The following is a 25,716-nucleotide window of genomic DNA, read 5'->3' as shown; positions in this document are numbered from 1 at the left end:
GTCTCACTTATATATATAATATATATATTGAACTCCTTTTTCCCTCTATACTGCCACAAGTAATGTCAGTACTTTAAAGGAGTATTCCATTGTAATCTTGTGGTACCGCATTGGACTATACAAGGGGAGATATGCATATTTATGTTATGTTGCAAGGACACCAAGCTGCTTAAAGCTTGTAGCAAAAATGTTAGTAGAGAGCCTGTAAATACTGTACGCTTCTCATTCGCTCATTTTCAAAGAGACATTGCAGAAACGACCGACTCTTTTGTGAATCTAGCTTGAGAATAAAACCATTTTGTTTATGTGTTTAATGCCTGCTGCCTGTCGATGCGTTTAAAATGCTCGTCGAACATTTTCAAAGAGCAATAAAATATACCGAAAAATATTAGAAATGCATCGTAAAGTTTTTATTGTTGGACTCGAGGTCACCCAATGAAGTTTCGTCTTTGTCCAATGTTCTCAGAGCTTTTAGCGAAAAGATGTACAACATGACCGAGTTGGCGTTCACGCTCAACGAGCTGGAACCGGGAATCTCACCCACGGACTCTCGGTTTAGACCAGACCAGCGGTTGATGGAGAACGGTCACTGGGCGGAAGCGAATCAAGAGAAACTGAGGTTGGAGGAGAAACAGAGAGCTAAGCGGAGGAAGAAGGAAGCCGAAGGTACCGATTCAGGTGAGGATCGTAGTCCTGAATTATATCATGTTTTATGTTTTCCTCCTTGTTTTGCGGCCGGGGGAGAGGGGGTAAATCCACCCCCCCTCCAAAAAAGAACATTTGGGTGAAAGGTGGGCATATAGGGGGTATATGAGGGAAAAATTTGGCTACTATAAAATAATTTGAATTTTCCTAATCCCTGGGGAAAAGGACAGTAGTACAGTTTACAGCGTATGCACAGTATGCAAGGTATTGTGGCCACTGACTGGGCACTACCAGCAATGAAATGTCTATAGAAGTGGATTGCCACCAGCCCACCAACTAAGGGCTGGATAGTTCGCAATCGATATTGCTTAGTCCAAAAGAAAATATTTTGTATTTTTGGCCTAGTTACCAATCCCCTCATCTGTGGCATTTCAAGGTGATCTAAAATTTGGTGCTCTTATAACCTTGTAAAACCTGGGATACAAACTGCGTAAGAGAAGCCCCCTGGACCGCTCCTAACCACAACACAGCACATGACAATATTCATCATTAGTGCAAGTCATGCTCCTGTTAGGTGCAGACTACTGTGAACAATCTTAGTACAGCACAGTGCTAATGTTGTGTTATTGTATTGGCTATTTTGGCATTTTCGAACTGCTAAAAAACCGGTAGCAATCACATCAGCCATTTCCTCCGCTGCTTGGGGGAAAAGCTAGCAGATATTATACATATACTACGACTGCGTATCCTCGAATACAATGGAATACTCCAACCTGTCATTTCGACCAATCAGGTCAAGATATCGCCTACCATTGTGCACACAATGAATGTGTTTAAGACTATACCATTATCTGTTGTTGACGTTTTGAAGGGAGTTAAAACATGTGATATACTTGTATTCATACGGGTAGAGTGAAGAGTCTCAGCGGGGCTATCGTGATATACGTATCCTACTTAGAGGTCCTGTAAATTTTTATTTGGTGCAGCACCTGAACAGGTTAAGGATGCTCTCCGTGCTGAAGTGGCCAAGTAAACCCACTTTACGTCAGTGAAAACTCGAGCCGTACGTTATTGTGAAATAATTGTTTTCTTTGAAGTAGGACTGATATATTTTAAATTTTATGTTTGAAGTTGATCAGCATTTAGATTTGCATCCTCATGCACGATGGTAAAGTAAGAACAATACGTAATTAAGAATAATGGTTCGTATAGCATGGTCAACATGTAAGCTATAGTTGTGCGGGCACAACTCAACAATAGTGCAGTGTTACTGTACAATCAAACGAAAAAGGAAGTTTAACGAAGAACAAAAAGAAATCAATAATCTTTAACAATATGTTGATATGTCTTACGTGGTTAGCAACGTTCCAGATCAAAACTGTTTCACTGGGCATGTGAAATGGTGCTACATATTTTTCTTCTCAACAACAGGTTTGCAAAGTTACCAAACCGGGTTAGCATTTTTTCTTCGTAAAATAAGAAAACAGACTTGTCAAATTCATCGCGACGATACTTTTTCAAAATCATTCAGTAAGCGATGTCAAGAGTTTACAGAGGCTTTACCTGTTAGGTTGCTTTGCGAGGTGTACTTCAGTCATATTGAGTATCTAACTTGTTACTCTTAACTTATTACCATTTTTAGCTCATACCAGCATGCTGGTGTGAGCTATTGTTACAGTGCGGCGTCTATCACTCTATCCGTCAACAATTGGTAAAACCGCTCCCACTCACACAGTGTTTGATGGAATTTCATGAAACTTGGACACAAGGACCATTGGGTATAGGGCCATCAGAGATGGTCCGAAATTTGTGGTCAAAGGTCACCTGTGGGCCGTAATGGGCCATTTTGTAGAAATACGCAAAATGCTTCTTCTCCTACAGATTCCATGGTACAATGTTGAGGGTTTGTCACGATAGTACTATGGAAGTTTTACCTTCAGGGTGTTCATGAATTTGAGATCAAAGATCAACTAGGGGTCTTTTGTGGCCCGGGCCCCGGCCCTATATTTTCAAATTGCTCCTGTTCGTACAGTGTATGGCCAGTTATAATGAAACTTGATCACAACATTCCTCGGGATGAGAGTTAGGAGGGGTGTTCGGAAAATTGAGGTCAAATGTCATTTAGGGGTCATCGGGGGTCATTCTTTGTAATATTTTCAAATATCTCAATTTCCTCAAGATTTTGATGGATCATATTCAAAGTTGAACTGATGATGGTTGGATTGTGTATGAATAAGGTGATGCCTAATAATTGTTGGTCAAAAGTTAATTAATTACAATTAATCCCCATTGTTTAAAAAAATCTGAGCCTTCACCTTTTGCCAAAGCTCCTTTAATTTGTCTCCCAGTCTCTGCAGTGTTTGTTTACGTTTGTGGTTAAGCTCTGCAGAGGCTGTGTGTGGAAGTAATGCAGGACTGGGAGTTGTTATTAACTGTTGAACTGTAAGCATGAGAGCCCTATAGCCAATCAGCACTTGCCGATTCTTAGAAGTCTTTGAGCCTGAGGTATGTAGGCAGCCAGCCAAAATTTTGGCAAGGAGTGCTTCAGGTCTGCTCAGGTAGAGGGGAGAAAGTTTTATAGGGTAGGTCAGTGGTATTGTTTGAGAGAGTGGGTAAAATAGGATTTAAAGGGGGAAAATAGGAATTATAGCCAGTGGTTTGGCCAGGATTCTGCTAACGGAGGAGGGGGGGGGGTTATCCCTCATGGGCCCAAAATTGGTGGAATCTGAAAAATGGCCTGAAATTTGGTGGGCCATAAAGTTTTGTGGGCCCTACATTTTTAAGCTCGAAAAGGTATGAGCTTCTGCACCATTGGTGCTCTAGTTTGTTATTAACAAAAGTTTTCCTTTTAAGGTGCAACTTGTTACGTTGCTTTGCAAAGTGTACTGCACTTGTATCGAGTATCTAACTTGTTACTCTTAACTTATTACCATTTGTTGTTATTAACAACAGTTTTCCATTTCATGTGCAACCTGTTACGTTGCTTTGCAAGGTGTACTGCACTTGTATCGAGTATCAAACACGCTACTCTTAACTTATTACCATTTCTTGTTGTGGTTGTTGTTATTCATGATGGTTTTCCTTCCTAGGTGCCGGCCCAGAGACTTACAGACCGAATTGGTTCGAGAGGAGACTAGACCCTTTCACGAACACTGTCGCCTATTATTTCACCGACGAATATTGGAAGTGCAAACAGAGCAAAGACTGGGAACGATGTCCAGATATATTTTAACCTTCGGTAGTGGGTTTGTAGTCAAAGCTTTCTAGAAATCATGCAATCGACCTGCAATATGGATGCCCTACCTGGCAATACCACAGTGGAGATACCCCCACCCCAAGGTTGATCCTAAGGATGTCAGAGACAGGATCAATCCATCTTCATCTCCATTGAGCTGGAATTATACTAAAATTTCCGTAGGAAAAAATGCCAAAAGATGGACGCTGTTGCTCTTCCAGTTTCCCCGGTAACTACCCGAGCCTTTATTGATTCAACGAAGAGGCCAGATCAAGGTTATAATATAAAGGTGACATGCTTTAATAGAGTGGCCAGTATTGAGGTTGTAACCTAGCTGGATCCACTTGCTATTTTTTTTTGCTTGGAATGGGTTAATCTGTTTTTCTCGTAGTTTAGAGGTTGTACTTAGACATTCCCAACTAATATGATACACAGATTCTTTTGTCTGTTGTTGAGTGTGTTGCAGGCTCACAAGGGGGTTTGGGGGAGGTGGGGGTGGGGGTGGGTTGGGTTGATTCATATGTAGTACACCAAAAATCCTCCCTTCCCAAACAAGCGATGATGGTTTTCTTCTTTTGTTTACCTGATAGGAAGTTGGGTTGTCTGCAGTCATTTTACTCAATTTTGATCCATGGAGGGTAAAATTTATAACTCTTTGGGGTGTTTATGAACTTTCCTGAAATATTTATGTCCAACAAGGATTGTGACTAACCCCCCCCCCTTCCTCTACCCCTACCACTACTCTTTTCTTTTATAAAATGAAAGAAAATTTATAAACAGTTGGTTATGTGGGTCTTGCGCAAACAAATATATATGATAAAATGTTGGGTTGTCTGGAATCATTTTACAAAATTTTAATCTATGGAAACTACCCAGAAGAATAGTTTATTTTTTAGTTTGCAGCAAATGCAAAGCCAAAACACGATAAAAAATAGATGAGAAAAACAAGATAAAGTTGCAAAAACAGATAGATTGGCTGTCAGTTCTTAGACCTGTCTATTTCTATTAAAATTAGTCACAAACTTCTAATAATTATGGGTTATTCCTATGAGTTTATCATTTCAAAAGGAGGACAAACGTACGTACAACTCAAACAGTGTCATCCGAAGGTTTCATAGTCAAATTAAGATTTGTTATAATTATTTTTTCAAGATCCTACTTTTCAAAAAGATTGAATTTATTAAGTTATTTTACTTGACCCTTCATATCTTCAATTGGTCACACACTGAACTTTGGCCCAAGCAGACTTAACAAATTTTCTTTAGTATTTAATTCTGTTTTTTCTGTTAGAGAAATTTATTCCATCATAACCATCATCAGTTTTTGTCAAATCAGGATTAAAGTCAAATAAAATATTTATCATGATTGAATAAACATGATCTAAGACTAGCCAATCAGTTTTGCAGGACAGTTTGATTTGTCTGTTTCTGATGTGTATTCATGACTAGTTCAACCAATCAGTTTTAAAGTGGGTTAGCTGTTTTGTAATGACAGCTACTGTATATTGTTTCTAAATATGCAATGTTTTCTTGAGCAATATTCCTTTTGTTCTCCCACCCCCTCTTCCCTACCCCCACCCACCCTTGTGTGTGGGTCTTCTTCTGTACCCACTTTAAAGGATGGCTTTTAGTTATCAAACATTGTATTCAGCCCTGGTTGTGTTTCTGTAACACAGAGTGTGTGAGTTTTGAGAGATGACTCTGGACAGCTGAGGTTCATCAATTATATAAAGTGACTGGATAGTTAAGTCTAATACATATATACCACCACTCAGGTCTGTTCCTCAGATACAGCAAGAAGCTGAGTGGTAAAACAAGAGTTTTATGATCTCCAATGACACCTTCACAAAGCATTTAACATTTTATCAAGGACAATTGGGCATTGAATGTGAATGTCATGCAAGTGGGGAGGGGGGAGGGACTCAGTTGTTAAAGGCATTGAAGACTCGCCCCGAACCGCGTGCCACACTCTGAAAAAGTTAACTTTCCGTTGTTTGCAAAATGCAAACAGTAATGAAACGTGATACATTGTCATCTTTTATCTAGACCTGAGATGTCCATCGCTGCTATGTACACCGTGTTATTGGTATTGACCGTAGCTGTATGTATTGACTGCACTAGTGTCTAATAATTACCGAGGGTAGCAAGCTGTGTGTGTATTTTCTGGGATCTATGGTGGTGTCTAACACTTCTTTCTGTTACACCTCATTCGAAACTTGGTCAAATTACCGGTATGAGACGTTTCTTTGTGCGCGAGTCTTCAATGCCTTTAACATGGAGTAATCAGAGAATGTGTTATCAAGACTAAAATTCTACCTAAAGTCATCTGTTAATCTATATTAATCGATTTAGTGATGTGAAAGGTAGCCATTTGACTGAATACCAACCCATCACAGATGTTTGTCCCTTATGATTAGTTTTAAATGAATAATTTCCATAACAATAAAGGCCAATTCAGCTTGACCAGTCCAAATTTTCACTACTCTTCGAAAAATATGATTTATTATTTTAGCACAGTCAATTTCATTGGTGCCTTTCCAGTTTTTCCACAAAGTGGTCACATGGGAAGAATATGTTTGGAAAGATGTAGTCGTATATACATCGGACAACTTGTAAGGATTTGAACACAAAAGTGAAACATTGTCAAGTAGTCTAACATTTGGCCAGTAGTTGGGTTGGTTTTTTTCCTTCGTTTTAGCCACTTTTCAAGGATTTATAAGAGTAGTAGTAAAATATCATGGTATGTCTGCAAATGTTACATTTAATGTTGTCTAATACTGTCTTATTTCATCCTCAAAGCCTGAATGGAATCCTGAATGTTGCTCTACGATCAGCAGTGAGCTTTAACAATGGTGCTGTAAACAGATAGACCCAATCCTCTTATTATTATCTGTAGTCGGTGTTTTGGAAGTGTTTGTCTCCAGATTAGTATCATAGTTTAAGAGATTTCAAGTTTACACACTGTATCACTGCAGACAAGTTGACTTTGTCACTGGAGAAGAGCAGCTGACTGGCTTCTCTGCAAACATGATAGGAGGAGATGTGCATAGTATATTTGCCTGCTCACTGCTCACTGTAGATGAAGAGCAGCAGATTGGTTCTTTTGGCTACTGAGTATGTAATCAAGTATATTGTAACTGGTTGCTCTGTCACAGTAGACAAGCAGTAATTAGCTACCCTGGCTAGATACTGGTATAAACAGAAGACATATACCTGCCTTGACCACAGAGACCTGCTGCTCTGGATGCTGGCATGAGCAGAAGTATATTGTATGCTTGCTCTGTCACAGTAGACAAGCAGTAATCAGCTACCCTGGCTAGATACTGGTATAAACAGAAGACATATGCCTGCCTTGACCACAGAGACCTGCTGCTTTGGATGCTGGCATGAGCAGAAGTATATTGTATGCTTGCTCTGTCACAGTAGACAAGCAGTAATCAGCTACCCTGGCTAGATACTGGTATAAACAGAAGACATATGCCTGCCTTGACCACAGAGACCTGCTGCTCTGGATGCTGGCATGAGCAGAAGTACATTGAATGCTTGCCCCCTCACCATAGGAGAGCAGTGCACCTGCTGCTCTGGATGGGGGTTACATGAAGGGAAGTACATTGTGCATTTATCTTGTCACTGCACAAATAACTATTGATTAGCTGCTCTGGATGCTGCTCTGAGCAGAAGTACATTGAATGCTTGCCTCATCACCACAGGAGAGCAGCTGATGTCGCACATGCGTAGGGAAATAATTTTAATGCTTCACTCATCACTGTAGAAGGGCAGCTGATTGGCTGCTTTACATGATAATATGAACAGAATAACAGTGAAAACTTCACAAAAATTACTTCAGAAAGTTATTATTAAACAACCCTAAGAAACTGGTTAATGTGAAATGCACTGTCATTAAGATTCAATAAGTTTGATTTGTTTTTAAAAAAGAGTGAAATATAAATGAAAATTTAAAGATTAATGAACTAACTATTGGGAAGCTGGGATGTAATTTAATTGTTTAAAGATTGATTATATTTGGAATTATGCATCTCATATCAAGAGCTAGGAAATTTGTTTTACACAGAAGATCTCTTATACTGGAGGTTAGACTGATTTAAAATACCTTTTTTTGTAAAATGCTGAAAAGTAGGGAAAAAATACAGAGTAAAATTACATCTCTATGATAAAAAAAATGCTTTGAATCTCGTGGAGACTAAGATGAAGCCATTGGCTGAATATGAATGAAGTCTCACTTAAAACTGTGTTGAAATGTTAGACAGTTTAATAGCACGCAATGTGTATGCCAGGTTGTTTGACGAAAGCACCGCATCGCAAACATCAGTGGAGAATTCAGGATTTTGGTGGTATTGGTAAAAGACTCAGTCAGCGTCGAAATAGTGGGCTGCAGATAAGGTAAACACTCTCCTTAAAAACATTAAAGAACGCTACACACATGATGCACTGTATAAATTATATGAAGGAAAATTGTATTTACAGCTCATTTATTTATTGCTCATATAGTTCAGAAAATGGGCATGCATCCCCATCCCAACCCTCCCCCACCCCAAGCCCATCCCCTGAATCTGCCCATGAACATGGCTCCTTCACCAGTTCCTTGAAGAACGATAGCACAAGAGTACGCTACTTGTTCCACATGCCATCAGAAAAAAGGGATTCGCCCAGTCCTTTAGCCTTCAAAGGCATTTAAACAACAAAAAAAACAACAAATATTTGTACTTTCAAATGTTTCTATTAGTAAAAATGCGAGCAAGTGAAATGTCCAAAGTTACATCTTTTGTGAAGAAACTATTTAATACTTCTATAGACCATATTTTTCTTCATTTTTCAATCTCTTGAGGGTAAAGGACATATATTTCTATTGGTTTGCCAATGTACATCTTAGATTTGATTTTGTTAGTAATTTGCTGGTTGAGGGGGAGGGGAGGGGGGGGGGATGGGGGAGGGTGATGACGGGGAAACCCTCAAAGCTAGTGAAAGTGGAATTTTATTGTTCTTGTTACAAAAATAAGCAATTATTTAGTTAACGATGCGCCGGGGAAACGTGTTGTGTAAATATTTCTAAAGGGATTTGTTAGAAAAATGTAGTTTTGCTTCAAGAATTTCATAACGAGCTTAAAACGTTGTTAAACTTGGTCAAACGGTAACCCTGGTTGGTGACAGAGTTCTATGGTGTCCATCTGGATAATTATTTCTTCTTCTTTGTCAATGCTCATGGTTTTGCTTTTCTTTGGCAACTGATGGTTATTATTTGATTATTTTTTCTCGTTTGGTAAAGTTTCGTAAAAATTTTCTCATAGAAAAGACTTTGAATTCCAAATAAATTATGACAGACAAAATATGATACTAAATATATTCTAATCAGAAATGAAAACTTGCTTAGTGGTGTTACCATTTTTTGATTCCTTGGCGGTAGCCGTAGGAATCTATGCGGTCATGACTGCGTGTGTATGTGTGTATGTGTGTGTGTGTGTGTGTGTGTCTGTGTGTGTGTGACGCCAAGCTTGAAATTAGGTTTTCTCAGCAATCCCAAGGTAGATTGATCTCATTCTTGGTACATAGGTTACCCATCATGAGTAGACGATCCCTATTTATTTTGGTGCTAATATCATGAATATTAATGAGTGGGCGGGGCTTAGAGTGATTTTCAACAAATGTCAATATCTTCGCAACCGTAAGTTAAATTTTCATGGAACTTGGTTTGGTGGTACAAGAGGAAAGTCCTCTATATGAATATGGTGACAGTTTGTCCAATCTCATTATTATTCATGAGGGGCGGGGCTAAGTGTTGTTTTTCGCAAAAAAGCTTGAAATTAGGTTTTCTCAGCAATCCCAAGGTGGATTGATCTCATTCTTGGTACATAGGTTACCCATCATGAGTAGACGATCCCTATTTATTTTGGTGCTAATATCATGAATATTAATGAGTGGGCGGGGCTTAGAGTGATTTTCAACAAATGTCAATATCTTCGCAACCGTAAGTTAAATTTTCATGGAACTTGGTTTGGTGGTACAAGAGGAAAGTCCTCTATATGAATATGGTGACAGTTTGTCCAATCTCATTATTATTCATGAGGGGCGGGGCTAAGTGTTGTTTTTCGCAAAAAAGCTTGAAATTAGGTTTTCTCAGCAATCCCAAGGTGGATTGATCTCATTCTTGGTACATAGGTTACCCATCATGAGTAGACGATCCCTATTTATTTTGGTGCTAATATCATGAATATTAATGAGAGGGCGGGGCTTAGAGTGATTTTCAACAAATCTTCAGTATGACCCGGCCAGGAGTCGAACCCCCTAACCTTCCAGCTGCAAGTCGGAATTCTACCCCAATACTATTAATGAGGGGGCATGAATATTAATGAGTGGTAGAGCTTAAAGCAAATTCTTTAAAATATCAATTTGTTCATCAAACTTGAGCTGATAGCAAGGAACAACATTTGTGTTGATGCTACATTAATATCCATAAAAGGTCGGAACCAAGTGTACACAATGAACCTACAGTAATATTTACTGTAGATGCCAAGGAATCTCAAAACCTCTTGGTTTTCTTGTTTATTTTACATATTATATTCAACACCTGTGCAGCATGCAAGGCAAAGCGAATATCGACCAGCCCCCCCCCCTCCCCAGTCCCTTAGCGAGGAATTTGCCAAGGGAGGGGCGAGCCTGTAGGCAAATTATCAGAGCAGTAGTTTCGGCATTGGAAACTATCTAAACGTAGCGGGAGCATGGGTTGGCGCGAAGTGTACAAGAAAATTTTGGCCGAAAATGCCTCCCAGATCGCTGGATATGGCACTTCCCAGGCCTTGCAAGTTGCATCGAAGCATTTTCTATTTGAAATTACTAGCGATATCATGAAGACGTACAAAAAAAATATGCTCAAGGGGGGCTCTCGTCCCCTTCGCCCCCCTGGCTATGCGCCTGCCCCCCCCCACATCCCACACTCACACATCCTTTTGGGGTAGAAGTCAGAGATGGAGGTATAGTGTGCCTTCAAGATCGATGAAAGTTCATTCCATAAATTCAACATACAATTAATTTTCATTTTCCATTCAAAACCTTGACTACGACCGGGACGTTGTATATTTTATTACATGAACGCTGCCACCACATTTTCAATGATGGCAATTCGTAGGTCACAGTTGGTTCCAGTTTATTTTGAGTTTCTAAGTACTTCGCAGCCATTTCACAGAAGGTTTTTGGCAAGAACAACCTACCGATTGCCATCATTTGCAATCTTCCGTATTTTTTCCATTCGAAATATTGGTTATAAAGTGTGTCGTTACCGTCTAATTTTAACAAATAGTCTCGAAGTTTCTCAGGGGAGTCGAAATCGGATAAATGTATAAATGAATTTGGTGGCGCTAGACGTTCATAGTCCTCTCTCGTTGCACCGAACACTATCGGCACTGACCCATATAAAAGTGCATTGCGCCAAAATTTCTCCGTAATGTATTCTGTACACAACGAATTTTCCAGAGCGAAATAAAACTTATAACGCGATAGGATATTTTGGCATCGCTTTCCTTTCGGACATGTCAAAGTTCCACAGCTGCCGAACATGTCTACTTTAAGGTATTTCTGACTGAATGTCTTCACGAAAGTCGTTCTGGGCCATCCTTGCATATTACAGTTAGAAGCCATCCAAGCCACCAGTTTGGTTTTCTTGGCTGCCCAGTTCCTGGTATCATTTATTGCTATCTCGGGTTCTCCTGGAATGTAGGCGCCATAAGCTGCGTTGATTGTGGAGTCGGATCGATACGTCATCGTCCAGTTATACGTTGTCCGTAGCAACCAAGATGGTGGAACTATGCCCTGGTCGTGTAGGGGACTTTCTCGACAATAGAATATCCAGATTTGATTTGGAGGGCGCACTTTCAGTAGTTCCTGCCAGTCCCACTTGGATCGTAGATACAAGAGAACTATTTGCTTCCCTATCAGTGCCTTCGGATTGGTACTGTACGACAGTCTAAAATTACAGCCCAATTCTTTACACTTGTAAGTTCCTTGCTTTCGTCCAATCATACTCTGTCCCTTTTTGAAAATCAAAATATTTATGACGCAATCTTTCCTCATTTTGAGAGTTTTGCTTCCTTTCTTAAGACTTCCTGTAAAATTATCTGGAACATTTAAGCTGAAATTGCCGATGACGTGCGTAGCATCCGGGGAGCCTTCGGAAATAGAGGGCGCTATACCACCTGGGTGGTACGTATATACGTTTGGCTTGACTGAACTGTTCTGGTATTGCTTATAACTCTTTTGGACGTCGAATTTATTGATCTGAATTAGCATTACAATAAGAAATATGAATGTAATAACAGATAGTGTAAATACACGATGTTTTTCCATTTCGAGACTTAGTATCAGCATATTATTGATGACGTCATCAGTTTTCCGAACTGCACCAAACCATGATGAAATTTTTTTAATTTTAAATGTACTCAATGTTCCACAGGTCTATCTTCCAACGTATAGAATGTTGCATTCATCCGTTTCATTTATCTGGTTTGTAAGATTCTTCTGGACCGAAATTAGTGGAAAACACAAACTAGGATGGAAAAAATCTTTGAAAGTTTCCATTCCATTACAATCTTAACATGTTTGTGCGTTACTCCATTTTGCAGTTTGATCCAAGAAGTGATAGAGGTCAAAATTGTCAATTAAATGTCAATGCTCTCTATATCACACTCTGAGGAGGATGATATTAGGTAGAATGGTTTATCAGTTGAAATGGTGAAGCCCGCTATTCGGATACTTATAAAAGAAGCACGTAGGTGACACTGTCGAAAGTTCCCATGTACGATCGCGATAAACACAGAATATGCCGTCTGCCTCCCGTTAGCAGATGTGTTGCTCCATCCTGTGAAAGTAAGAAAAGTAAAAATCATTGAAATGGCCAAATGCAATCATCTCTTTTCTCATTTGTTGCATGTAACCTAAAGACATGCGAGGTGCAGTAACTTGGAAATATCTAGTCGCGTGAGCCAGTTTGTGACTGCACGTTGTAGGAAGTCCCGCAGCGGACTCAAATATTATGTCGCACTGTAGCGCAGCACACTGGGGGAACTCCTTATATAATGTACACACTTGGATTTATGAGTGCGACAAGTTACCAATGACCAGGTGTCAAGTGTTGTAAAGTCGTGTGAGATGGCGTTTCCTTTATACAAGACTGTAGATCTACAACTTTAATAAGAAAAGACTTATGAGAATAATAAAATAAATAAGTTAAAACAAAAAATCCTTAACGCACGCTTAGACTCTGGAGACGAAAGAGAAGTGAACCTGATTACATCGTTACATACGGGGATACTGGCCACAAATATCGCGGTTTATTTTTGCTATGTTCTTTGGTCTTACCCAGAGGCTTCAGATGACTGGATAACAATTAGCTATTGGTGTCAGTGGTATCGCATACCACACCCTATACAGTACAGTACACCATTGCTTTATTACTTCACAGCCTATCTTACCTCATAACCCGTGTAGTCGCCAACTTATGCAAATAGTAACCAGAATGCAAAATGCATTGAGGTTTCGATGACTTCAATGCACTAGACTTCTGCTTGTTAGTATAACCAGAACTAGCTGTTACTAACACTATGGCATGCTAACACAGGTCAGTCTACTGTACATGGCTATACACACCTCGATCAAAAGCAATAGGGTTCTTGTACTCAATGTTATGAATCCACACACCAAGTATTACAAAACCAAACCAAATCTCTAATAACTTCGCACATTAGGGTTGCAGAGGAGTCCACTTATGGACAAGTTAGATTGGAATATGCCTAAGAAACTTCAAAGAATCAACTTGAAAGAAGCTAATACAGGTCACTGGAGGTCAACCTGAGGTCAAAGGTCACCCAAATGCAGTTCGACTATTGTATTACAATAGCGTAACTCTCAACCCTGTCAGTGGTAGTTTCACAAGTTACATTTTGACCCATAAATGACCTTTGGTGACCTTGGATCACATCACGGTTATTTTTGAAAATGTGTCCCTACTTCATTCACAACTTGTCCTAATATACCAGCCATGTCAGACTTCGTGACTAGAAGTTGTTGCAAAAATTAGCATAAGTTGGGAGTTTTTGGCACTTAATCAACCTTGAATGACCTTGGATGACCTAATGGTTTTTATCAAAAATGTTCCTCTTGATGATGTGCACTCTGTCCTAAAATCCCAACCTTGATGGACTCTTGGTTCTCACGTTATTGCAAAAATACTAGTTTTTGACCCCTAATTGACCTTTGTTGACCTTGGATCATATTACCGTTATGTTTTGAAACGATCCCTTACCCCATTCACAACTAGTCCCAAAATGTCAACCATGTCGGACCCTGTCAATGGTAGTTTCACAAGTTATTGAGAAAAGAAACACATTTTGACCCATAAATGACCTTTGGTGACCTTGGATCACATCACGGTTATTTTTGAAAATGTGTCCCTACTCCATTCACAACTCGTCCTAATATACCAGCCATGTCAGACTTCGTGACTAGAAGTTGTTGCAAAAATTAGCATAAGTTGGGAGTTTTTTGCACATAATCGACCTTGAATGACCTTGAATGACCTTGAATGACCTAATGGTTTTTATCAAAAATTTTCCCCTTGATGATGTGCACTCTGTCCTAAAATCCCAACCTTGATGGACATTTGGTTCTCACGTTATTGCAAATATACTAGTTTTTGACCCCTAATTGACCTTTGTTGACCTTGGATCATATTACCGTTATGTTTTGAAACGATCCTTTACCCCATTCACAACTAGTCCCAAAATATCATCCATGTCGGACCCTGTCAGTGGTAGTTTCACAAGTTATTGTGGAAAAAAAACACATTTTGACCCATAAATGACCTTTGGTGACCTTGGATCACATCACAGTTATTTTTGAAAATATGTCCCTACTCCATTCACAACTTGTCCTAATATACCAGCCATGTCGGACTTCGTGACTAGAAGTTGTTGGAAAAATTAGCATAAGCTGGCAGTTTTTTGCACATAATCAACCTTGAATGACCTTGGATGACCTGATGGTTTTTATTAAAAATGTTTCTCTTGATGAGGTGCACTCTGTCCTAAAATTTGATTGGCCTACAATGTTCACACATAATGTTATTGCTAGAAATGTATCAAAACCAACCTTTGGCCCCTCATAACTTGAGAACTGGGTGTCCGATTGAAGCGGGAGTTGGTTTCCTATATTCAGCACAAAAAGCTCTATCATATGTCAACAAATTTTCAAACTTATCTTTGTTCTGTTTTGTTTTGCCCTGTATCTCCTAAAATGAGCATATTTTTTAAGATTTGACCTTTGACCTTTTGACCTCGTGGTCAGATGTAGTTTGACACGCTGATTCCAAAAAGCAACATGACAAGTCTGTGCGACCATCCTAACTGTACTTATTAAAAAACAAAAACATTGACCTCTGATAACTTCGCACACGAAGGTCGCACAGGGGTCAACTATGGACCATTTTGATCGGAAGGTACCTTTGAGATCCGATTATGGCCACGAAAATTCAAATAACCCAAAAAACTGATAAAGGTCACCGGAGGTCAACCTGAGGTCAAAGGTCACCTAGATGCAGGTCGACTTCCTGATTACAATAGCGTAACTCCCAACCTTCACGGACATTTGGTTCTCAAGTTATTGCAAAAATACTAGTTTTTGACCCCTGCTTGACCTTTGTTGACCTTGAATCACATGACCGTTATGTTTTGAAACGATCCCTTACCCCATTTACAACTGGTCCCAAAATATCAACCATATCGGATCCTGTCAATGGGAGTTATTGCTTGTTTTAATATTTTGGTTTTTGGCCTCTAACTGACCTTTGGTGACCTTCACAGGCACCACAAAAAATAGGGCACATCTACTCAATGTGGTACTCATGTACACCAAATATTAGATTGGTCCAAGCTTCCCTACTTGAGATACCGTGTTTACAAGCCAGGCGTCACACACACACACACACACATACACACATACATACACACATACACACATACACACACTCTCCGCCTGCATGAATGCATAGGTTACGATTTCATCGAAACCAAAAAGCACTGCATGTACTGGACATATGTGCGACATAATATCTACCATTTCCCTTCGCCCCTTCCCTCCCCCTCCCCTCTCCCTATACAATGTGTATGATTTTGAATATCGAATCACTGCACTGTATCGGCACGGATGAAGTGATCTGCGGAGGCTATAAATCACGTTGGAGTTGGTGTTAAAACCACGACGATCAAAATGGTCATTTAGAGTGTTTGAGTAGGAGTAAGAAGGATATAAGGTTTGGATATGAGTGGATGGGTTTGGTGGTAGGGGGCGGGGGGGGGGTCAGGGGGAGTCAGGACGGGAACGCAGGAGGAAAAATAATTCTGATACATTCAATCCCTGTCTATATCTTAAGTAAATATATAATTAAACATAGCCGAATTTCTGTTGAAATTCCATTCCGTGTTGCATTTTTGTTGTGGTATCGTTCCTTTAAAACTAGGATGTGATCATTGGTTACACGGTACGCACGATACTGGGGTTTCTGACAGGCGCCCTCGGCAAAACGGCAATTAAAGCATCGCGATAATAGCTGCATAGTTCAGTTGTTAGAGCTCTGGGCGCGTAATACCAGAGATCACTGCATGGTTCGAAACCCATTCTAGCCATCTGCTCTGTATCCAACATTCATTTCCGTCACACAGGGTATGTGAGGATAGATCTGAATCGGTTGGGGTAGGGTTGGGGGGGGGGGATAGGGCAATACATAGGAGGAGGTGCAGTGGTAAGCTTAAATATTAAGAACCACTGTCTCCATATAGCCTCAGACGCTCTGGACTTATAGTATATATAAATAGCGTTATAACTTTATGACTGTCGTGTCATTTTCCTTTATGTTCATAACTTATATAGAGTGCATTACAATATATTAAATTGCCAGCAAACGTTATTATTCTTCTTCTCGCAATGAAGAATGACAACGTCAGAGATAGGATATAGGCTCAGTATATTTTTAAATTATTTTATTTAACTTTTTTCTTCATAAATTAAATTTACATGGAAACACGTACTGCTTTACTTTAAATAAAAGACATATAACCAACTTAATTTCATTTAAGTATTTTGTTGTTGATTGAAATCGTTTTTTTTTTTAATTCCCCTATGATATTAGAAAATCCTGTAATGATTTAGCTTTATAAGCTTGACAAGTCACAATTGTACACTGTTTTCTCTCCTTCAATTTTGACATGTTGCCATTTTTACTTGTGATTAATATGAATTGAATGGCTTTAAGCATAATTTTAGTCTTGATATGACTCAAAGGAGAAACTATTTGAGTCCTAGGATTGGTTTCATAGCTATTCCGGTTTTCATTTATTCAGCTTATAAATATTACTTAACCTCTGCAACTCTCCTTTAAGGCTATTGATGACGTCATCACCTTCTGTGCATATTTATAAATTATTTTGTACCCCCCCCCCCCACCACCAGCCTGGTATTTTACTTCATTATATCAGCAGACCAAACTTGGGCGACATCCAATACCATTTCTCCTTGGTAATTTTGCTTTGCGTTGTAAACGTGTTATTTTAAGGTAATAACATTCTGATTTTTCTAGTCACTATTTGTGTTGCATCTGATGAACTGATCTTGGAGTGTTTATTAAACGAGGAAGTCCGATCTCTTGAATTGACGAGCATTAAATTTTAAAGGAACATTTCTCAAATATTAAAAGTAGTATTGAAGTACAACCTGTACCGATTGACTAAAATGACTTTCTAAATTGAAAAGATTCCAAATTTGAGTTAACAAGTTGAATTGGAAGCCACCCGATGTGAAAGTTGTAATCCCATAAGCCCTTGCGGGTCTCTCCCACATTTGTGGTCGCTTTGTAAGCGTCGTTAAACTAACTGCTGATGATTAGTATACTAGTGATATTAGAACCTGTATTGATTGCAATATATTTAACAGTCTACAACATATCAATATTAATGGGTTTGCATAAAGCCCTCATTTAACATGTAAAAGGTGTTCTTGGAGACTAAATGTTGAGACCTGAATAGAACTTTTATTAAATAGTTGCGCAATGAAATTCATTCGGTGAAAAACGATGGGTATATATTATAACTGAATTTATAGCAAATTCAGTTTGAAAAATGCTCACTGGAAGTTTTGTTATATTCTTGTCGGGGGAAACATGAAAACCTGCTCTAAATCACACACAAAGCGTATTATTGGCAACGAACATAAAATTGAAAACGAACAACGAACAACGAACAGAAAAGTGAAAAAATGACCTTTCCAAAAGTAATAATAATAATAATAACAATAAATTATGTAAAATCTGATGGACGATGTATATATGTTAATGTTAGTGTATACACTTCTTATCCTTAATAAAAATAAATAAAAATTATCCTTAAATAATAACTTCTTATCCTTCATAATCATAACTGCTTATCCTTAATAATGACGCCACGATGACGTCATATACTCCTCAGATATCATACGGTATGCGACTTTCTTTTGATTGCTGTCACAATTTCATATTTTCTTCCCTACTACAATTTTTTCTTGCAAATTAATTTCGTATTAAGCTTCTAATATTTTTATTAAATTGACAAGTTTCCGTCCACCATTTATTTAAATCGGGCATTGTATCTGGAACATCTGAAGGATCTTTTTGCCGAACTTTCAAATATTTTGCAACTAGTTTGCACACGGATGGATCGGAAAAGATTGTTTGGAAATTGATTAATTCAATTGAACCTTTCTTCTTCCATTCGAAAAAAGAATTATAAAGGCTATCGTTTGAATTAATCTCGTTTAAATAATTCGTCAGCGTACGGCAAGAAGAAAAATCGCCCAAATAAATGAAAGAATTCGGTGGTGCAAACCGTTCGTAGTCTCTTTTCGGTGCACCGTATACAATAGGTACTATATCATTCATGTACGCATTCCTCCATAACTTTTCAGTTATATACTGATTGCATTCGGCGTTTTCTAACGAGAAATAGAATTTATGTCGAGATAAGATCCTGTTACAGGTTTCAAAGTCTTCTTTAGGGCAAGACTGGGTCCCACAGTGTCCGTAGGTATCGATTTGGAAACGGTTGGCTAATTTTTGAATGAGTTGTTGTCGATGGTAGGTCGCGATTTTACAGTTAGAGGCCATCCACGCGGCAAATCGATCTTTTCCTTCGGCCCAATTCCGGTTACCGGTTGTCGGGACCGTGGGGACACCGGGTATATATCGTCCATACGGTACGGGAAAATGTGCGTCCTCGTGGTACGTCATGGTCCAGTTATAGGAGGTGTTGTACCACTGGTCCTCCGGGACAATGCAGTGGTCGTAACTGGGGCTTTCTCTGGCGTACATGACCCATATCTGATTAGGTGGGCGGGCCGCGTGCAAGTCCGCCCATTCCCACTTGGTCCGCAGGAATAGTATCACGATGTGTTTATTGGCGAGTGACTCGTACGTTGTACTGTACGAGATTTCGTAATCACAATTTAACTCCGGGCAGTGGTAAGTTCCCTCATGCTTACCAATCCGGTTCATCATTTTCCGCTTCATATACATTAAAATACGTATAAGACAACGGCCAGATCGATAGACTGGATTAACCGTATCGTTCAAGATAAAGTGTGTTAAATTTAATGGGGCTACATATTGCAGACGTGATTCGGTATCTAGTATTGAACTCTCCTCTTTATGTGTAATATTTTGTAGATCCGAATCATGGTGATGTATGTGTTTGGATTTTAATCTATATTTAGACGACGTTGAATTTAAAATCTTAATAATTTCATGTTGCTTGAAAGATCTCTCCGGTAACCATCTAAAATTGATAGAATATCGTGATGGAATATCGCCATCGTTAGAGATGTAATATTTATCTTTAGACCTGCGGTAAGTAAATGAAAATGAAATGACAAACAAAACTACCGTTGCAGTTAAAATAATGAAATAAATAATTGTTCTCGCATGTGATAAACGAACCATTGTCTAACCATATGAAAGACAATAGCTGTTTAAACGTTTGTTAATTATTCAGTAAACTTTGGCAAGGGAAGACAAAGAAGAAGAAAAATGGAAAGAAAGAAAAAATAAGTAAGTAAATAAATAAAACAGTGTGTCGGTTGCTCGTGAAACTGCCCTCCTCTGCGCGCTTGTGATAATATGCGTCAATTGGTAAAACAGATTATGCTGAACGTCCGCTAATCAATATATCGGTTTTCGGACCGGCTATCGATTTTATATCATGTCCAGAGAGTATATTAGGTTCCAATGCGATATTTTTGTTCGCTTCCTTCTTTTTCATCATTCATTCTCTAGCTATTTTATGACATAAAAGTCTAGCTAAGTTGTCTTCCAGTAAACGGTCACCTCGAGGTACGTACCCATCTGACGTTACAAGAAAGAGATTGTTATAGAACGAATCAAATATACCATAGAATGCGAACAAAGTTACGTCACAGATTGGAAGTTGATGAAAACCTTCCCGCGGCAACATCCAATATTTTTCTCATTGATTAATTCTCCATAATTTTGAAAATATCGATTACAAAAACGAAGGATCTCAACAGAAAAGTTTTCCTCTCGGTTCAGCAGACAAGGTTTTAATTGAGTCGTAAAAATAACTTCGACTTCCTTTCGTAAACTTTCTATTGCGTTTGCTATTACCATCCATGCTGCTGCTGGTTGCGATTAACGAATCCAAAATGTATATATACATCAACGTAGCTCATGTGTTCACGAATGACGATTCGAATTCAGTGATGTCCTCAACCTCACTAACTTCAACGCTTCTCAACTATGGATCTGAAATGGATGGTAAAACGTTTTGGTCAGTTTCCAATTAAAAATAGTCATCATATAATCATCAACTTCGTTCTTCTAAGGACAATTTCCGAGAAAAAAAAAAGGAAAAATGTAACCCTCTTTGGAATTGTTATTGTTTTTTATAACCTCGACCAGCATGCTTGGATTGTGAGTATAGGATCAACTCATTCCAGTTTCCATCTTGCAAATAGAGTTGCGCGTCATTCGGTTGTCACTCCCTCTCACTCCCTCTCTTTCTCTCTCAAGCTGGTACTAGTTTCCGACGAAATCATACTTTATACCAAAATATATCAACGAAGGAAAAAAGTCATAACTATATTTTATAAAGATACTGAACGTATACTAGACGTATACATGGTCAAATCGTGTCATTACCCAAGAAAAAAAATATATAATAATAATAATTATATAAATAAAAAATCGGAGTCGGTATATTATTCAAACATTACCGTCAAGGTAGTACATTTTTGTAACCAAAAACTTTGACAAGGTATAATACCACATCATACACAATAACCCCACACTTTGTCTGTATTTCATTAAAAAAAAATTATATTTAACCTGCAGAGCTCCAAGAGGAGTATTATTCTGACCATGCAACCCCGCACTGACAGCAGAAAGAGTCACCCCCTCCCTCCCCTCCCATACATGCACCCACAACAACAATAACGGCAACCTAGTTTTCATACGTAGACATTTCTGGCTTAGTTTGTTTAAAGAACACGAGGTAACATTATGGACACGCGTGAAGCAGCGTTTTATTACCAGTATACAGCATTACCTCTGAAGTATACAAAACAAAATAATCATAAATAATATAAAACGACCCATCCTACCCTTTTCTATAACTACTAGATGCTGATTTGTCAACGTGGAAGTTTTCTGTCCGAATACAATAAAAGCAAAAAAAAAAAAAAATTGATGAGAATTACCTATCAACCTAAAGCACATAATTTGACTTTTTTTTGATAAATGAAAAAGCCACTTTTGGTGGTAATATATCATATATTTGTATTCTTACCTCATGAAAAGTAATTTTTGTCCTCTTTTGCTGTTTGAAAAAGTTATGCGCAGAATTATTCGTTTTGTTTCGTATGCTAACGCTATGCGTTGATCTTAACGAGTGTTAATTATATCTCAGTCATACAGGTGTGTGATACTAAATATAACATGTATATTATTACTGTTATGGTTTCTGTACAAGCTTATACAGTGTCGGTGTCAATATCTATAGCGTACAAAAGTAAGTATTCGTTTCGTTATGGATCAGTGGTTCCAGTAAATGAAAATCTTTGGTCGTCTCACAGTCGGTTGAACAATATTAGTACCATGTCGCATCCAGTTATATGCATTAACCTTAAGTTTACGGTTTGGTGACCACTCCACAAAAATGCCATCAAGCTATGAATGGGGGAAGATGACGTCACGAAATATGCTAGGAAAGAATATAGAATCCATGCCGTACATATATATTAATTATATGCATCGGTGTCATAACACAATTAATTTGCCACTTTCCAAGGATCATATATAGAAGCTTTCAATCTCACATGTCCTATACCCGATTTCCCGGCGTGGATTGTCATCATACTACTGTACGGTTAAGTCTCGGTTCTTCGGATCGGGGTATAGATGGAAATATTTGGGATGCAGTGCGAGGCCACACGTAGACAGTAAAATAGTTCATAATTTTAAATCTTGACATGTTATAATTCAGAATTTCAAACTGAATATGTTATAGTTCAGAAATTTAAATCTGAATATGTTATAATTCAGAATTTTAAATCTCGACATGCTATAGCTCAGAATTTTAAATCTTGATATGTTATAGTTCAGAGTTTTGAAAATTGATATGTTATAGATCAGAATTTGAATCTTGATACGTTATAGTTCAGAATTGTAAATCTGGATATGTAAAAGTTCAGAAATTTAAATCTGGATATGTTGAGTTTTAAATCTGGACATGTTATAGCTCAGAATTTTAAATCTTGATATGTAATAGCTCAGAATTTTAAATCTGGATATGTTATAGCTCAGAATTTTAAATCTTGATATGTAATAGCTCAGAATTTTAAATCTGGATATGTTATAGCTCAGAATTTTAAATCTTGATATGTAATAGCTCAGAATTTTAAATCTTGATATGTAATAGCTCAGAATTTTAAATCTTGATATGTTATAGCTCAGAATTTTAAATCTTGATATGTAATAGCTCAGAATTTTAAATCTTGATATGTAATAGCTCAGAATTTTAAATCTTGATATGTAATAGCTCAGAATTTTAAATCTGGACATGTTATAGCTCAGAATTTTAAATCTTGATATGTAATATCTCAGAATTTTAAATCTGGATATGTAATAGCTCAGAATTTTAATTCTTGATATGTTATAGCTCAGAATTTTAAATCTTGATATGTAATAGCTCAGAATTTTAAATCTTGATATGTAATAGCTCAGAATTTTAAATCTGGATATGCTATAGCTCAGAATTTTAATCCTCATATGTTATAGTTCCGAATTTTTAATCCTGACATATTATAGTTCAAGCAATAAAAGACAATTGAGTGCCAGTGTTTTCCTTGTTTTCCACCATGTTTTCCTTGACAAAATGTGTTATGTATTGTTTAAAATGTCATAATGTATGAGACCAAAGTCTTACGTTTTACACATTGAATTTTTGTGTTGAATCTGAAAGAACTGACCTTATAATGGTCTCTGTAATAAGAATACATAGTCCAGTCAATTTATACTATTGATAAACAACAATTAATTTAAAGGGTAATTTTTTTCTCATAAATTAAAAGTGTTATAAAAATCCAACCTGCACTGAAGGCAATGTGTTTTTGGTTCCTTGCTTTAGCAAAAGGAACCTATGTAGTCAGGTTTGCCTGTGTGTGTGGGTGTGTATGTGTGTGTGTGTGTGTTCGTCTGTGACACTTGCTTGGGTACACTGTAACTCAACAAGGGAAAGTTGGACTTAACTCAAACTTGGTATATAGATCCGCAATAGTGAGAAGGTGTGCCCTATTATTTTTGGTGCCTGTGAAGGTCACCAAAGGTCAGTTAGAGGCCAAAAACCAAAATATTGAAAACAGCAATAACTCCCATTGACAGGGTCCGACATGGTTGATATTTCCGTCAAGGTTGGGAGTCACGCTATTGTAATCCAATAGTCGACCCGCATCTAGGTGATCTTTGACCTCAGGTTGACCTCCGGTGACCTTTATTAGTTTCTTTGGCTATTTGAATTTCGTGGCCATAATCGGATCTCAAAGGTACCTTCCGATCAAAACGGTCCATGGTAGGCCCTTGTGGGAGACCTTCGTGTGCGAAGTTATCAGAGGTCATGTTTTTGTTGTTGACATAAGTACAGTTTCGATGGTCGTATAGACTCGTCATGTTGCTTTTTGGAATCAGCGTGTCAAACTACATCTGACCGGTAGGTCAAAAGGTGAAAGGTCAAATCTTGAATATATGCTCATTTTAGGAGATACGGGGCAAAACATAAAAAGTTTGTCAGTATTTTGATATATTATAGAGCTCTTTGCGCTCTATCGAGGAAACCAACTCCCGCTTCAATCCATCACCCAGTTCTCAAGTTATGAGGGGCCAAGGGTTGGATCTGATACCTTATTAGCAATAACATTGTGTGTGTACATTGGAGCAAATAAAATTAACGAAAGATTTCACATCATTGAGGGGAACATTTTTGATAAAAACCATCAGGTCATCCAAGGTCATTCAAGGTTGCTTATGTGCAAAAAACTGCCAACTTATGCTAATTTTTGCAACAACTTCTAGTCACGAAGTCTGACATGGCTGATATATTGGGACAAGTTGTAAATGTAGTAGGGGAACGTTTTCCAAAATAACCGTTATGTGATCCAAGGTGACAAAAGGTCAGGTATGGGTCAAACTGTTTTTTTGTTGTTGTAATACTTGTGAAACTCCCACTGACAGGGTCCGACATGATTGATATTTTGGGAGTAGTTGTGAATGGGGTAAGGGATCGTTTCCAAACATAACGGTCATGTTATCCAAGGTCAACAAAGGTCAATTAGGGGTCAAAAACTAGTATTTTTGCAATAACTTGAGAACAAAATGTCCATCAAGGTTGGGAGTTACGCTATTGTAATCCAATAGTCGACCTGCATTTTGGTGACCATTGACCTCAAGGTTGACCTCCAGTGACCTGTATTAGTTTCTTTCAAGTTGATTAATTGAATTTTCGTGGCCATATTCCGATCTAAATTGTCCATAATTTGACTCCTCTGCAACCTTCGTGTGCGAAGTTATTAAAGATCAAGGTTCGTTTGGTTTTGTTAAAATTCTTAATAAGTACAGTTAGGATGATTCTGTGAGTTCTGTAAAAAAAGCCAACTCTTGCTCATATCAGTCACCTGGTCCTCAACAGGTTCTCAAAAGGACCAACGATTGATTTGTGGTATTTTTGGAAATAATATTGTGTGGGTACATCGGACCACATAACAATTTTAGGACAGTGCTGCTCCCTTGTAAATATTCCTTACAAGCAAGGAACCATAGTGCCCTTGGGCTCTTGCTAACAGTCTACAACCTATCAGAACTAATTTTGTGCCTAAAGTCGTCTCAAGCTTTTGAGAGCTATATTAGAGTATACTGTAACCCTTGTGCTTAGCTGTGATTTTTATCTGTGTCTTTCTGTGCAGTAAATCTTTCCTTCGTAAGGAGAAGATAACATTAGTTACATCTTAATTACATCGTGTCTAAATATGGATCAATAGTGAATGATTTATTATGAAATAAAATCTTCTTGTAACCTCAATAACAATGTTACCATTGACAACCAGATATTAATTATTTAAGTTTTGTTGAAGGTGATATACGTACGCATGTAACAATCGTAAATAATCAGTAGTCCTACATCTATTAAGAAACTAATAATAGCCGTGATCTGTTGGTTACCTGGATCTGCCCAGCAATTGAATATAACG

At 38.1% G+C, this 25,716-nt stretch overlaps 3 protein-coding genes across 3 annotated transcripts in view; 1 reads left to right on the top strand and 2 right to left on the bottom strand.

Moving 5' to 3' along the window:
- Positions 1–4,357, top strand: part of LOC139981558 (oxysterol-binding protein 1-like) — a 68,276-nt gene extending 63,919 nt beyond the window's left edge. Inside the window, exons 13-14 of the mRNA XM_071994027.1 lie at positions 467–678; positions 3,735–4,357. Coding sequence (XP_071850128.1) covers positions 467–678; positions 3,735–3,877 — 355 coding nt within the window. The 3' untranslated portion in view covers positions 3,878–4,357. The remainder of the gene's footprint in view (positions 1–466; positions 679–3,734) is intronic.
- Positions 4,358–10,439: 6,082 nt separating this feature from the next.
- On the bottom strand, positions 10,440–12,788 carry LOC139981561 (4-galactosyl-N-acetylglucosaminide 3-alpha-L-fucosyltransferase FUT6-like). Its single transcript, XM_071994031.1, has one exon. It carries the CDS (start codon positions 12,253–12,255, stop codon positions 10,927–10,929), a length of 1,329 nt encoding a protein of 442 aa, XP_071850132.1. The 5' UTR covers positions 12,256–12,788; the 3' UTR covers positions 10,440–10,926.
- A 4,269-nt stretch (positions 12,789–17,057) lies between these two features.
- On the bottom strand, positions 17,058–22,361 carry LOC139981560 (alpha-(1,3)-fucosyltransferase fut-1-like). The gene is made up of 2 exons (XM_071994030.1): positions 21,765–22,361; positions 17,058–20,722 (listed from the first exon to the last, which is right to left on the bottom strand). The coding sequence occupies exon 2, from the start codon at positions 19,901–19,903 to the stop codon at positions 18,479–18,481; it is 1,425 nt and encodes a 474-aa protein (XP_071850131.1). The 5' UTR covers positions 19,904–20,722; positions 21,765–22,361; the 3' UTR covers positions 17,058–18,478.
- Between the last annotated feature and the right edge of the window lie 3,355 nt (positions 22,362–25,716).

This window comes from Apostichopus japonicus, chromosome 15 (genome assembly GCF_037975245.1).
Source record: "Apostichopus japonicus isolate 1M-3 chromosome 15, ASM3797524v1, whole genome shotgun sequence".
Lineage (NCBI taxonomy): Eukaryota > Metazoa > Echinodermata > Holothuroidea > Aspidochirotida > Stichopodidae > Apostichopus > Apostichopus japonicus.
This window is presented reverse-complemented; position numbering and strand designations above follow the sequence as displayed.

Bases quoted from the DNA above. Each gene is read 5' to 3' on its own strand.
- LOC139981560 (XM_071994030.1), bottom strand. From the start codon at position 19,903: ATGGTTCGTTTATCACATGCGAGAACAATTATTTATTTCATTATTTTA.
- LOC139981561 (XM_071994031.1), bottom strand. From the start codon at position 12,255: ATGCTGATACTAAGTCTCGAAATGGAAAAACATCGTGTATTTACACTA.